Genomic DNA, 14608 nt, shown 5'->3' on the forward strand with positions numbered 1-14608 from the left:
GGAAGAGATTTGTCTCAGAAATAATTACCTTAAATTCCAGAGCGCACCTGATTATAAGCCGCACCCACCACATTTTAAGAGGAAAACCGATTTTGTACTTACACAAGCCGCACCTGTTTATAAGCCCCATGCGCCCATAACACAAAATTAACCCAAACCCTACTTTAAGTCCCGCGATTGAACCTAATGTCCTTCATTAAAGTACACAGTCCAAAAATCACAGCCGGCAACATGAACGGAAAATGATACCGGTACTTAAGGTTCGATGCAGACCTGCAGAGACCGGGTTCCGTTGAAAGTAATCCAAGGAAAAAAGTGTATATTTCCAAAGGCAAGGGTGGGAAAAATATATATCCACTATTGTCCGCCGCATCCACAAACAGGTCTCACCTTTACCCCACTTCCCGTCACCCCGCATTTGTTCCGCCCCCTCTTTTTCATTCGCCTGTGCAAAACATATCAGAATAAGTGTCTAAAATAAATACAAATAAATACATTACAAAAATATTCAGTTGCAAATACATGTTATACATGGTTACACATATTTACAAAGAAAGACGGTACACCGAGAGTTTTCAAAGCTTTAATAATAATAATATAACTGTCATCCCAAACGGTGCCTGTGACAGGGCAGTTAAGGGTAGCAACACGCTAGCAACACGCTCGCAACACAGTAAACGGGTCTGGTAAAAAAAACATACCGTACTTGTAAAAATCACGGTAAACCGTCCTGATCTTCCTCATGTGCCTTTCTTTTTGCATTTTGCATGATGAGGGTATGTTTACGCTAATTTAATTTATGCGCAAGCCAAGAAGTTGCAGTCTTCCTCGGCGCATATATTCCACCGGTCTAAATCTTACTTTTTGTACTTGAGCGGCGGCCGTTAGAAAAATGACATAAATTGGCCGCATCACTGAATAAGCCGCAGGGTTGAAAGTTTGGGGAAAAAGTAGCGGCTTATAGTCCGGAATTTACGGTATGTTATATATGACTTAATTATTGCACACGCGAGATTCAAAATTGCTTATGGAAATCTTAGATATATTTGTGGCTCTGAAAAAAACACGCTTCACATTATATTTTTTATTTCAATTGTACTGGAGAAATGGAAAAATTGGGTCCTAGAAAGTGCTTGAATTTGTTTTCTCCTGGTCGTAGAGCAACCCAACATGTGATTCACATCTTTTTCCGCCAATTGCAGGCTTTGTTTTGCCCCGCTTTAGCCTACACGAACCTGTAAATGCTAAAAAAGACCCGCCTCCTTTAGCTCTGAATAGCCAATAGTGACCAATCCCAATGATGATTGACACATTAGTTAGGAAATGAAACGCCAGTATATAAATCCCAGCATACACCGCGGACTACTTTGCCTTCGGGGGAATATCTAGTCGGCGACTGCTTGCCTTAGTTGCAAGACTTTGCGACTTAATATTGATCCATATATAAGGCGCACTGTATTATAAGGCGCATGGTCAGCTTTTGAAAGAAATGAAAGGCTTTTAGGTGCGCCTTATAGTCGTGAAAATACGGTAAACTTATTTCATAGTAGGACATTAGCTCGCACTCTCCCCGGCCTCCCAGTTCTCCCATCCATTTCTACCGTGGAACTGCTCACGCTAAATCCCACCGACGGCTCTCGTGCACGAAACACGTGACCCATCAAGCGCCGGACTTCCTTCCTTACAGAGGACAATAGCAGGAGTAAAAGGAAGGGATCCAGGCAGGTATTAAGGGCGGAAAAGAGCAACGCCAATTCGTTGGCTTTGTCGGCCACGTCCCTCCAGAAACAGGAAGTTTCTGTGATCTGGGTCTTGATGTAGAAGATCCTAATGATGTGGTAGGGGACGAAGCAGACGGTGAAGAGGAGCAGGATGAAGAAGGATTTCCACGCGGTTCTGGAGTACCGTTGCGCGTTGGGTAGGTTGGGTTTCTTCTGCGATGTCCGCAGAAGCTTGAGGGCGATCTTCACGTAGGACACGACCAGCGAGGTGAACACCAGCCAGAAAACCACTAACATGCAAATGTTGATGTACGCTTTCCACTTGGCATGGAGGAGCTGTTTATAGTGGAAACACCTAGGCATAGAAGACATTTCGGTAAAGAAGACAATTCGTAAAAGAATACTAAAGGGAAACCTGGATTATTTGAGTCCAAACAGGGTTGTCAAATTAATTTTAGCTCGTGGGTCACATGATCAGTGTTCTGGTTTGCCCGCGTCCCTGCGTCCTAGACGCATCATTTTTGCTGGGGACGCATCGTCTCAAATCAACGTGCGTCCCCGGGACGCAACTTTTTTGACACCAAATTGTCATTATTACCCGATTCCATTTTTTTTAAACAAAGATTTACCGCACTCCAAACTTTTCGTCAGGCAGATCCGCCTTTGTTGTTTCGGTCTCGCGGTTCGAGATTTCGTCCGCACGCCGATCTCGAGTTGTGTGGTGAAAAGTCCGTAACTTTTGAGAGAACCGGCTTTTTCGGCTCAACTCGTTCAAGAGAGCCGGCTCTCAAACGGCTCACTTGCTTTGATGCATTATATTACGAATGATCATGTTGTATAAATAAATTAAGAAAAAAAGGAAGTATAAAAGGAGAAAATGAAAAAAAGATAGGTTTGTGGTTATCCCTTTAATCGGTATATTACCAACAATAATTTGATGCAGAAAACGAATTCATAATTTGATGATTAAAACTGAATGAATATGTAGATTTTTATTATATATTTTTCACCGATTTACAATCTCAACCTCGATAACACAAAATTTTGGGGACCCATAGATTTTTGAGCATGCGATAAAAAAATTATTATTAAAAACTTTTAACTTAAGCTTTTACAGCAAATTAATATTGGCTCCAAATATCAGCCTCTTCACAGTAGTTATAGTCTGTATTGGCCCTGGAAACCCATATCGGTCGATTCTTATCCGACAATTCTGGTCTATCTATCTACCTTGGTCATATCCCTCCAGAGGGGTGACCGACAGCAAGACACACACATACAATAACAAAGAAAATAAAAGGGAAATAAATAGCAAAAAAAAAAAAAACACACAAGAATTTTTGGACCATGGCCAACCCGATTGCCCAAACAAGTTAGGCACCTCGACACCTAGGTTGGTCATGCTTTCGTCCCTCCACAAGAAATGGGACACCAGAAAGCGGCCATGTCACTTGTGTCAGGGTGACACAACACATTCTTCTGTTCAACAGCAGGGCCCGACAGCTTTCACTGGTTTACCCCTGCTGCATCATACGGGTGCCCAGCCCATCCTTAAGAACGCGTCTACAATCCCACTATCCTTTCACAACACCTCTCCACTCCTTTCTATCACCAACAAGAGCTCTAGCTTCCATTATATTTAGACCTCTTTCCTGCACTCACAACACGTGGTAAGCTTTCTCTCCTGGCTTTGATCTCCTCGATCTCCGGCAAAACTAACATAAAATGCGACAGAAACAAAATGAAAATAAATCCAAACAGCTTGCCGACATCATTTTTGCCCTTCCATGTATTCCGTTACTCCACAAGCCTGCACACAGTTGAGTCATTTTATTCACATTTACTTAAGTAATTGAAAGTAATCCAGTTAAAGTAATCCTACCCAACCCTGCTCATAACACCTAGATACTTCCGGTCTAAAACGTATAAAAGGATCACCAACCTGTTGACGTGCGATGTCGACTTTGGTATGAAGAAGACAGAAGCCAAGCTAAACGCCGTGATCCAAATAACAGCACAGATAGCGGAGCTCCATCGGATGGACTGCAGCCTGCTCTGCGTTCGAGTCCCCCGATGGATTTTCAAGTAGCGATCCACGCTGATCAGCCCCAGCAAAGTGATGCTGATGTACATGTTCATGTAGAAGAAGTTGCCCACCACGTTACACAGCACGGGCCCCAAGGTCCAAACGTTACCCCGGACGTGGTAGAGAATCCTGAAGGGCAAACAGACCACCAGGAGAAGGTCCGCAAACGCCACGTTGATGAGGAAGACTCGCACAGAGTTCTGTTTGGAGGCGGCGTGGAACAAAGCCCACAGAGCCAAAACGTTGCCAAACAAACCCAGGATAAAGACGATGGAGTAGAGCGACGCCAGGAGCCACTGCAGGGAATCGTACTCGACGCACGGTGGCTGTGAATCGGGTGTCGTAGTCAGGTTGGTCATGTTAGCTGAAGGGAAGTCCAATGACTGAAGGCTATCTGACATGATGTGACGGTCTTCCAACCTGGTCAAGCAAGCGAAACAATTTTTTTAATGTTTTAATCAAGTCGTGCTCAATAAGTTTGGCTTGGGCACAAAATAGGATATGCTCGATTCGTCAGTTTCAAAATTCGAAGATTTACTAAATCTTAAAATCATAATTACAATTACAGTTTCAATTATATTACTCAATGCGGGGGTCGCGTTGTGAAAGACTCATCACCTACTATTTGCAGGGATCAGAATTTTCCGCGGATCCGCGGATTTCCGCTGTTTTTGAACCCCAAAGGCATTCCGACTTTTTCACTTTTTCTCTTGCGTAGCAAACAAATTCAAAATCCGACTGTCTCACTCTTTCCTTTATTGCTCTGGCGCACCCTGGCGGCCGTTAGAAAAATTGGCCGCATTGTTGCTCAAGCTGCAGGGACTGAACTGCATTTGAACTTATCTTGCAGTATTTACAAAAAAAATCAGTTATGTGGGCAAATTATTTTAATCTTCTAAAAATGTTACTTAAATGATAAATATAAGCATGGTTTTGGACAAGTAAATTGCCTAAAACCCAGGAGCTTGGGGGGGGGGGGGGATGGGGGGGGGGCGGCTCCGCCCTGCTTTATTCCTCGACCCTGGCTATTTCAGCTGAAAATGAAAATCTCCATTCTGATCCCTGTATTTGATTTCTGTTATCGCTGCCATAGATTCCGATTCAGATTCAGATCTACTTTATTGTCATTCTAGTACACGTGTATACAGAACGAAATGTCGATACATCTGACTCGCACAGTTTTCCTTGAATGTACAGATATAAATACAATGTTGTATTGAGTTGGAGTATTGAAGTACTAATACTATACTAGATAATTATGGCTATGTATAGTATTTTACAGTAGTGCAAAGAGTGCAAGAGGAGCAGCTCACCAGATGTGCAAAATGGGCAGTCAGGTAAACAAGTCAGGTAAACAGTAACAATAACACTGGAGTACGATAGTGCAGAGGAGAACAGATGTGCAAGGAGTGGCTAGCTAGTGGAAAAAAGTCAAACAAAACCAACAGATGTACAGATTAGCAGCAGTTTAGACTTACTATGTGTTTGATTGACCATTTAACAGTCTAATGGCCAGGGGGACAAGACTATTGTGGAACCTGGTGGTCCTGCACCGCACACTGCACTACCTCTTCCCAGAGGCTAGCAGAACAGTCCATGATGGGGGTGAGAGGGGGCCAAACTCACTATTAGGTTCAGGGGGCTATGTCTTTTCACATAGGGCCAGAAAGCTTTGGTTTTTCTGTGTCTTGATAAATGGAATCAAAATTTCAAAAGTGCATTTTGTATATCCTTGTGTTGTCTCTGTGTGAGAATAAAATTGGTTTGATGATCTGAGACCTTTGTAAGTGATGGGGCAAATACATTGTATGTACATTGTACAGTATACAGGTATTTGCTATAAATAAATAAATCATGGACGCTCATTTGAGCATGTTGGTGGAAAGTGGGCTGTTTTGAGATATGTGCATTTCTCAGAGTTCAATACAATGAGATTAATCTGTTTTTATATTCCTAAATATAAAAACAATCTCTCTCACACACACATATAGTCCCGTTTCAAACATCAGTCTAATTTTATCTTTCATACGTTTCTCTATCTTATATCCTTTTATTGTGAAGTCGCGCTCATGTGTGTTCCTTTTCCTGTTTATGGGTCAACTCAAAATAAACCACACCCCTGACCGGAGGTAAGGCAGTTCTGTCGAGGAGGTTTTGGCGAGATGGCTTCCCGACAGTGCTCTCTCCTTCGCAAGGGAGATTTTAAAACGTAATGACTGATTTCATCTGAGTAATTCTGCCAACAGAGAGTTTATATAATAGATAGCTCTGACAGTTGGTGTTTTAAAACAGTGTACAGTTTATGAAAGTTGACGTCGCTTGCGCTTAAGTCAAGTCAAGTCAAGTCATGTTTATTTGTATAGCCCTGAATCACAAAGAGTCTCAAAGGGCTGCACAGTTGAATCTTCTTATTAAAGAAGACCACAAAGTCATGGGCTGAATGGGTAGAACTATCTGGAATAATCTGTTGCCTCGTTAGAGATACTACAGTGTCAAAAAGGATTTTGGGGTTATTCTTTTGTGCCGCAATCACCTTCGAAAAATAGGCAGATTTTGCAGAGGCAAGGGCTGCTTCATACTTTAACAAGCTGTCACACCAGGTTTGACGGAAAACCTCAAGCGTGGTAGCGCGCCATTTTCTGTCAGATCTCCTGCAGCGATCTCGTTTCATCAGTAAACCAAGGCGTGCGTCTTTTATGTCCTGCTTTAAGGCGCAGGGGCACTACGGGATCCAGGACACTAGCCAGGGTAGCATTAAACTCATTCATGAGTGAGTCAATAGAGCCTTTATATAAAGGAAACGAAGCAACTACTTTGAAACTACTAAACAAACAACATTATTTGGAAAAATTCCATGATACTTTTTGGAGCATAACACCCACAGGAAGTGATAAAATACCAATGTAGGAGTTGCTAGAAGGTTTTCTTTTCCTCCAATGTGTTTGAGAGGGTTTTCACACAAAGGTTTTTAGTTGAGTTTGAAGAAATGTTTTCTGTTTTCCATCAATTATCTGCACCGCTTGTCCTCAGTAGGGTCATGAGATTTTCTGTTTTCTGTCATGAATTAATTTTTAATACTCCTCAACATCATGGTAACATTTCTATTTTATCATCAAATGTATAGTTGGGTAGAGTTACTTTAACTGGATTACTTTCAATGACTTTTGGATTACTCAAACACCAAATGTGCTAATAAAAGACAAAAGAAACTAAATATGAATAAAATGACTCCATTTTGTGCAGGCTTGGGGAGTAACGGAATACATGGAACGGCAAAAATGATGTTGGCAAGCTGTTTGGATTTCTTTTCATTTTGTTTCTGTCGCATTTGATGTTCGTTTTGCCGGAGATCAAAGCCAGGAGAGAAAGCTTACCATGTGTTGTGAGTCATCATTTTATTCATATTTAGTTTTTTATTAGCAGATTTAGTATTGGAGTCATCCAAAAGTAATTGAAAGTAATCCAGTTAAAGTAACCCTACCCAACCCTGCATAGTGAGCTAAAGCCAATACAAGCTGACTCTGAATTGGGGTACAGTCCGGAGTAGTTGCCACACAATAAAAGTATTTATCAAGTATTTAGCTTGATATAAAACAATAAAACAAACAAAGAAGAAGAAACTGTACTTACCCGGTCATTTAAGCCCACCAAGAAGGGTCAGTCAGCCGCTTATTGGCGCTCATTACACTTCCTCCTCGTCAGAAATACTTTGAGTACTCCTACTTCAGTTTCTTAGCTTCTTATCTATACTCATCTGCATTCTATCAAGTGGCTAAAACGAGGAGCCACAAAGGCTTTTGTTCCTTCCCCGTCCGTTCCCAAGGCTGCCGCTCATCCTGTGTGCACCCTGGAAAGTCAACAGAGAACTGCTGACATGCACGATGCGCAGAGAAAATGTTGGGCTACGGTTTTTGTTTTTTTTTTGCCTTTTTCCAGTTGTAGTCTCAATACGCAGCGAGGGGAGAGAGTGTGGGGAGGAGAAGGGGCTGGACTCTATCCACAATTTTTGGTTACACACCATTGCGTGTGGCGTGTATCATGCACAACTTGTACAGTACAATACACTTTCCACATCTGACTCTTTTTATATAACACAGCTCCAGTATGCGGTGAGTCTTCTCTTTCGGAGAAGAGAGCTAAGTCAAGTCATTTTTATTTGTATAGCCCTGAATTACAAAGAGTCTCAAAGGGCTGCACAGGTTATTACACAGACTATTTTTAAGACTATTATTACTCCATCCCCTGATCTGGAACCAACATGAGGGCAAGGAAAAACTCAAAAAACCCCAACATGAGGAAAATGAAGAAACCTTGAGAAGGGACCGCACATGTGGTATCCCCCTTCCAGGATAACAGACAGCAAAGGATGTTGCAATCACAAATAATACAGAGATATTGTCCACGAAAAGTATAGGTTATTCATATGCTATAGAGTAGAAGTGAGTTTTGAGCTTAGATTTAAACATTTCCACTTAGGTTGCAGATCGGATCTCAGGGGGAAGAGCATTCCACAGCACCGGATGGAGAACGCTCTCGAACCAGCGGAACACTTCTTGGCTCTTGGGATCACCAAAAGACTCTCAGAACGAAGGCTTCGGACCGGAACATAGGGGGAAATCAGATCTGAAAGATATAAGGGAGCAAGTCCATGTATGATTTTGTATAATAATAAGAGAACCTTGAAATCACATCTTAGGCTAACAGGGAGCCAATGCAGGTTAGCCAAAATCGGCGTGATGTGATCTGACTTTTTTGCCCTAGTTAAAAGCCTCGCTGCGGCATTTTGTACCAGCTGAAGGCTCTTGATTCTGGACTTCGGGAGACCGGAGAGTAGTGCATTACAGTCATCGAGACGGGAGGTAACAAACGCGTGAATCATAATCTCCGCATCCGACTGAGACAGTATAGAATTTTAGCAATGTTAAGAAGATGGAAGAAAGCGGTTTTAGTAATTTTCTTCACATGTGTTTGAAAGGACAGATCGGTGTCAAATATGATAAGATTCCTAAAATAATTCCACATAGGGTGGCACGATTTTGGAAAACAAAAACCAGTGTTACCAGTATTGTGATTTCAATGCGATTTTCAATTTTAAAAGAAAAGTACATGTTCTGTGCTAGTTTTGTTTTTGTGAGTAATCATAGAGACATGATAGCTTTAAGAAAACAGCGCCCCCATCCGGTAAGGGTTGCTGACTGGGCTTGCTGGCCCTCCTGAAGTCAAGTATGACTTCCTCAGACTTTGTGGTGTTGAGTATGAGTTTATCTCTGGAACACCACGTCGTCAGCATCTCCATGTCCTACCTGTATGCTTTCGCATCCTAAGAGAGTATTCGGTTGGTTTAGACACATGGAGAGGATGGATGAGGGGCGAATGTTGAAGAGGAGCTACAGAGCAGAAGTCAATGGAAGGAGACCAAGAGGAAGGGCCGCAATTGACGTGGAGGTTTATGAGTGCACTGCAGGAAAGAGTTCTAAATATAGTGGAAGCTAGAGCGCTTGTTGGCGATAGGAATGAGTGGAGAGGTGTTGTGAAAGGATAGTGGGATGTTTGGACAGGTTCTATGATACGGCAGGGGTAAACCAGTGAAAGCTGTCAGGCCCTGCTGTTGAACAGAAGAGTGTGTTGTGACATGGCCTCTTTCTGGTGTCCCGTTTCATCTGAAGGGACGAAAGCATGACCGACTTAGGTGCTGAGGTGCCTAACTTGTTTGGGTGTTTGGGCATTTGGGTTGGCCATGGTCCAAAAAAATTGGGTGTGTGTTTTTTGCTGTTTTTCCCTTTTTTATCTTCTTTGTTTTTGTGTATTTGTTTGTCTTGCTGTCGGTCACCCTTCTCAAGGGATATGACCAGGGTAGGTAGGTAGGTAGGTAGGTAGATAGATAGATAGATAGATAGATAGATAGATGCTTTCTCATCCCCATCAAAGATGAGTCCCACCAACGTGGTTTCGTCGGTGAACTTCACAATTGTGTTTGTTGGGTGCGTTGTTGAATTGTCCGTGGTATTCAGTTTGAACAGTAGAGGGCTCAGCATACATGCCTGGAGGGGTTCGGTACCCAGTGTCAGGGTGGAAGAGACATGGAGCTTTCACAAAGTATGTGTCTACGAATTATAACTGATGATTTCCCCGTATGTTCCGGTCCGAAGCCTTCGTTCTGAGAGCGCCGGTCTTCTGGTGATCCCAAGAGCCCAGAAGTGTTCCGCTGGTTCGAGAGCGTTCTCCATCCGGGCACCGGTGCTGTGGAATGCTCTTCCCCCTGAGATCTGTTCTGCAACCTCAGTGGAAATTTTTAAATCTAAGCTTAAAACACACTTCTACTCAATAGCATATGAATAACCTATACCTTTTGTGGACAATTTGAGTTTTTCCTTGCCCTCATGTTGGTTCCAGATCAGGGGATGATGTAATAATAGTCTGAAAAAATAGTCTGTGTAATAACCTGTGAAGCCCTTTGAGACTCTTTGTGATTAAGGGCGTCACAAATAAAAATGACTTGACTTGACTTGACATGAGCTGTCATGTTAGCATGTCAGCTAGCGGCAAACAAAAACGTGGGAGAACTGGGACGCACGAAAAATGTCTTGTTGGTATACGTTTGTCAGGGCTCCCATGATGGCTTGCTTCACTTTGACGTGATGTCATCACACCCTCAGTTTTTCGGCAAAATTTTTTTTTCCTTTCTTTTAGACGAAACCGAAAATGCACTGTTGGAACGTTTCCATCCGTACGTCCATTTTCTGCACCGCTTATCATCACTAGGGCCGTGGGGATGCTGGAGCCCATCCCAGATTTCATAGGAAACTGGGCAGGGGACACCCTGAACTGATTGCCAGCCAATTGTACGGCACACAGAAAACATAAAACCATTCACATGCTCATTCATATCTAGGGACAATTTGGATCTGCCAATGAATTAATCATGCATGTTTTTGGAATGTGGGAGGAAACCTTAGGGAACCTACGCAGGCACAGGGAGAACCTGCAAACTCCACACGGGGGTGCCAGTAGCTGGAATTGAACTCTGGACCTCTGCACCATGGGGCTTATGCGCTAAACACTCATCCGCCGTGCCGTCTAGAGCATTTTCAGTGCAAACCTAATGTCTCCTCATCTCATTAGCTGCACCGCTTATCCTCAGTAGGGTCGCGGGGGTGCTGGAGCCCGTCCCAGCAATTATCGGGCAGTGAGCAGGGGATACCCTGAACTGGTTGCCAGCCAGTCGCAGGGCACACAGGGACAGACAATTCGCTCACTCATTCACACCTAGGGACAATTAGGACCGGCCAATTTACCTGGCATGCATGTTTTTGGGATGTGGGAGGAAACCGGAGTGCCTGGAGGAAACCCACGCAAGCACGGGGAGAACATGCAAACTCCACATAGGAGGTTCAGATCTCACGACCTCAGAAATGTGCCGCACACGCGCTAACCACTGCGCCGCCGTGCTGCCCATAATACAAACATTAGCGGCCTTAGCTCAGGAGGTAGAGCGCTCGTCTTAGGATCAAGAGATCGCAGTTCGAATCCCGGCTCCTCTGTGTTACGTGTTGAAGTGTCCTTGGGTAAGACACTGAACCCCTAATGCCCCCATTAAGCAGGTTAGCGCCTTATATGGCTGCACGGCCGCTATTGGGAAATGTGAAGCACACTGTAAAGCGTTTTGGGAAGTCTTGACTTGAAAAGCGCTATAGAAATGCAGATCGTTTCATTTCATTTCACAATCTAAAAATACAAACAATGTAGTTCCCTCCTTGCAGTCAACGCTTCCCTCCCTGTTGACCTTGTGCGTGCACGAACTTTTGATATTCCGGCGTGTGATTAACGTTATTTATAAGAGGGTGTCACAGTTTGAGTTTGCCAGACGCAGCCACAAAACGTTTTATGTCTCTCTTCCCACTCAGCCTCACTGCGTGCTGCTCGCTTCCAAGGAGAATTCTGCTCCCGTCAAGTTAGGAGGATTCGGAGTGGCGATCCAGCTGGGAGAATCGGGCCTGGTGGCCGGAGGTACGCTTGAGTCGCAACTCAGTTTGGAAAATTGCCCGTATAAAGTATTTTGATACGCAAATGTAACTCCTGTTAACAAAACGTAAGCTCTCTTCTACAGTACAGTGAAACCTCGGTTCTCGACCAAAATCCGTTCCAGAACCCTGTTCGAAAAGCGATTTGTTCGAACACCGAAATCATTTTTCCCATTACAAATCATGTAAATGGTTTTAATCCGTTCCAACACGCTGAATGTTTACCTTTAAGACACAAATAACATAAACATAAAGTAACCCGGGCTAATCGTACGTTCGCGTTATCGTAATCTTCCGTACGAAAGATTACGCTAACATAAACGTGTTTTAAAAAAAAGATGATCCGGAATAGAGGGGAAATAAAACAGCAAAATACCGAGAAATGATCCGAGTCATTCCTAAGACTTAAAAAGTGGTCGGCGGCGCCCTCTGTTGGCTGCGGCTGCATCGGCTCGCTACAACGGGTCAGGTGCAATCGACATTTCGTTCTGTGTACATTGTTACACAGAATGACAATACAAGGAAATTATTATTATTATTATTAATGTTTAATTTGATTTTCACCAACATTTGTTTAATATTTTTCCTATTATAAGCCAGAGCTTTAGTCAAAAGCACCTGAAATAAAGCAATACACAATTGTCATTGATCACATGGTCAATGAAAATTCATTTAAGCATCCATTTTTGACAGTCAGGTTCATGGGTGACCTCAAACCTTTTCCACTATTAATTCTCAATTACCATGGACATTTTTCTATACATTATTCTTATTGTAAACTCTAAGGAAGAAAATTTAATGTTATTTACATCTGAGCTAGCATCTAACCAGCTCGGTGGCCTTGGGGGTATGGCGCCCGCCCCGAGACTGGAAGGTTGTGGTTCAAGCCTCGGCAAAGTCATACCTAAGAGCTCTTCTTACAGGATGTTCTTTTCTCTTAAAATATCTGTCCAATGACACTTGCTTCTGCCTTCTTTTTACCACTTTTCGGAAGTGGTTCATGACAGTGTCGTTAAAGTCATTGATGACTCTGGTGGCCGCAGCTTCATCGGGGTGGCGGAGTTCGACGAAATTCTGTAACTCGACCCATTTGCTACACATTTGTCTCATCTCGGACGCCCCCTAGTGTAGTGGAGGTGCAATTGCATCTGAGAAAATTAAAAGGAGTAAAAAAAAAATGTGATGGGAAACCACTGCACTACAGTTAGCCATAGCTATATCGCGGAATACTTAACGTGTTTTTGCGACTTCACGTATTTTTATCACCCGTACGCCGCTCAGCATCCCACCCTCACGTACGCACTCACGCGCCGTACCGGCGTTCGAACTCCGATTTTTGTTCGAACAACGAAGCAAGAATTTCTCGAAATTTTTGTTCGTACTCCGATTCGTTCGAACTGTGAGTTGTTCGAAAACCGAGGTTCCACTGTATTTGATTGTATGTCCAGGTCGTGTAGGGACACCCCACTTTATGGCGCCAGAGGTGGTGAAGAGGGAGCCTTATGGAAAACCCGTCGATGTGTGGGGCTGCGGCGTCATCCTCTTCATCCTCTTATCGGGGTGTCTCCCCTTCTATGGTACCAAAGAACGTCTCTTTGAGGCCATCTGCAAGGGAAAATACAAGGTAAGGCCAGTACGAGGGAATCATGGAGATCGTTGGGCGCTTTTCATGTACCATACTTGTCACAGTTTGCAGTTTACTCTCCTTCTAAATTACATCAGTTATACTCGACCCTCAGGATACTACATTCGCTCTGAAGTGAGGATCTGTAAAGTAGGCTTAAACGTATTTGCTCAAGGTGTGTATTTCTAATCAGGTGATGATCCTTTTGACCGTTTCTTAATCTTAATGTCTTTGTTTAAAGGTGTCTGTACTTTTCCATGGGGGTGGTCTTTTGTCTTTGTTTAAACAAACCAGTACTCATCCTGTCTTGTGGTTTCAATAAAACACAGAGGCAGACGGGGCTGACCGGAGTGTGAGTGTGACTGGTGAGCCGAGAGCGAGCAATTTCCCCCCTGCAGCTGGTTAAAAACTTAACAAGTCTTTGCCCGATGTTTTTTCTACCGTTAGCCAATAGCTCTCCCACACGTCAGTGGTCTGCTTCTTAGACCCCACAGGATCGCAAAGTGAAATTGCCGTATAGCGGGGGATAGAAACCTATCATAATTAGCTTATGTGTTGCCATCCCCTGGGACCCTAGATACAAAAATTAAAAACAGCAAAATATCACATACAGAGATTGTACAGGTGCTTGAAATCCTTAAGATCGCTTGAATTTTAATGTTGGGTTTTGAAAAGTGTTCATTGCCCCCTACAGGTTGCGCCCAAGAGGACAGGTGCATGTTACTAAACAGAGCACTATGAAATGTGTATCAGTGCAAGGATTACATATCAATTATTCACATTTATTGTGAGCCATGCAAAAAAAATTGCGTTTCCCAGTGGTAAATTGTAATGGAAAAGAACTTCCTGTAACTGAAAATGTAAGTTACATATTAGTGTCTTTTTACCCAACAACTATTTGGGTAGGGATTTGTCCCAAAATATTTACACATGTATTATTATTCATACATTCATTCATTCATTATCTGCACCGCTTATCCTCATTAGGGTCGCGGGGTTGCTGGAGCCCATCCCAGCTATCTTCGGGCAGTGGGCAGGGGACACCCTGAACTGGTAGCCAGCCTGTCGCAGGGCACACAGAGACAGACAATTCACTCACTTATTCACACCTAGAGACAATTTGGACCGGCCAATCCACCTGACATGCATGTTTTTA

General features: G+C 43.3%; 2 protein-coding genes across 16 annotated transcripts in view; one reads left to right on the forward strand and one right to left on the reverse strand.

The window, feature by feature from the left end:
• The window catches only part of caska (calcium/calmodulin-dependent serine protein kinase a), a 194921-nt gene that overhangs the window by 110573 nt on the left and 69740 nt on the right, over positions 1–14608 (forward strand). For all 15 annotated transcript variants that reach the window (XM_088352218.1, XM_088352216.1, XM_088352222.1 and 12 more), the window contains exons 6-7: positions 11712–11814; positions 13277–13452. In XM_088352218.1, coding sequence (XP_088208344.1) covers positions 11712–11814; positions 13277–13452 — 279 coding nt within the window. The remainder of the gene's footprint in view (positions 1–11711; positions 11815–13276; positions 13453–14608) is intronic.
• On the reverse strand, positions 570–7708 carry gpr34b (G protein-coupled receptor 34b). Its single transcript, XM_088352823.1, has 3 exons — positions 7438–7708; positions 3664–4227; positions 570–2076 (listed from the first exon to the last, which is right to left on the reverse strand). Exons 1-3 carry the CDS (start codon positions 7443–7445, stop codon positions 1542–1544), a joined length of 1107 nt encoding a protein of 368 aa, XP_088208949.1. The 5' UTR covers positions 7446–7708; the 3' UTR covers positions 570–1541.

This window comes from Urocampus carinirostris, chromosome 14 (assembly GCF_059441175.1).
Source record: "Urocampus carinirostris isolate Australia breed hairy pipefish chromosome 14, RoL_Ucar_1.0, whole genome shotgun sequence".
In the NCBI taxonomy this organism is placed as follows: Eukaryota; Metazoa; Chordata; class Actinopteri; order Syngnathiformes; family Syngnathidae; genus Urocampus; species Urocampus carinirostris.

Bases quoted from the DNA above. Each gene is read 5' to 3' on its own strand.
- gpr34b (XM_088352823.1), bottom strand. The intron at 2,077-3,663 runs GTTGGTGATCCT...TTCTATGCCTAG, and splicing joins TCGACATCGCACGTCAACAG to GTGTTTCCACTATAAACAGC.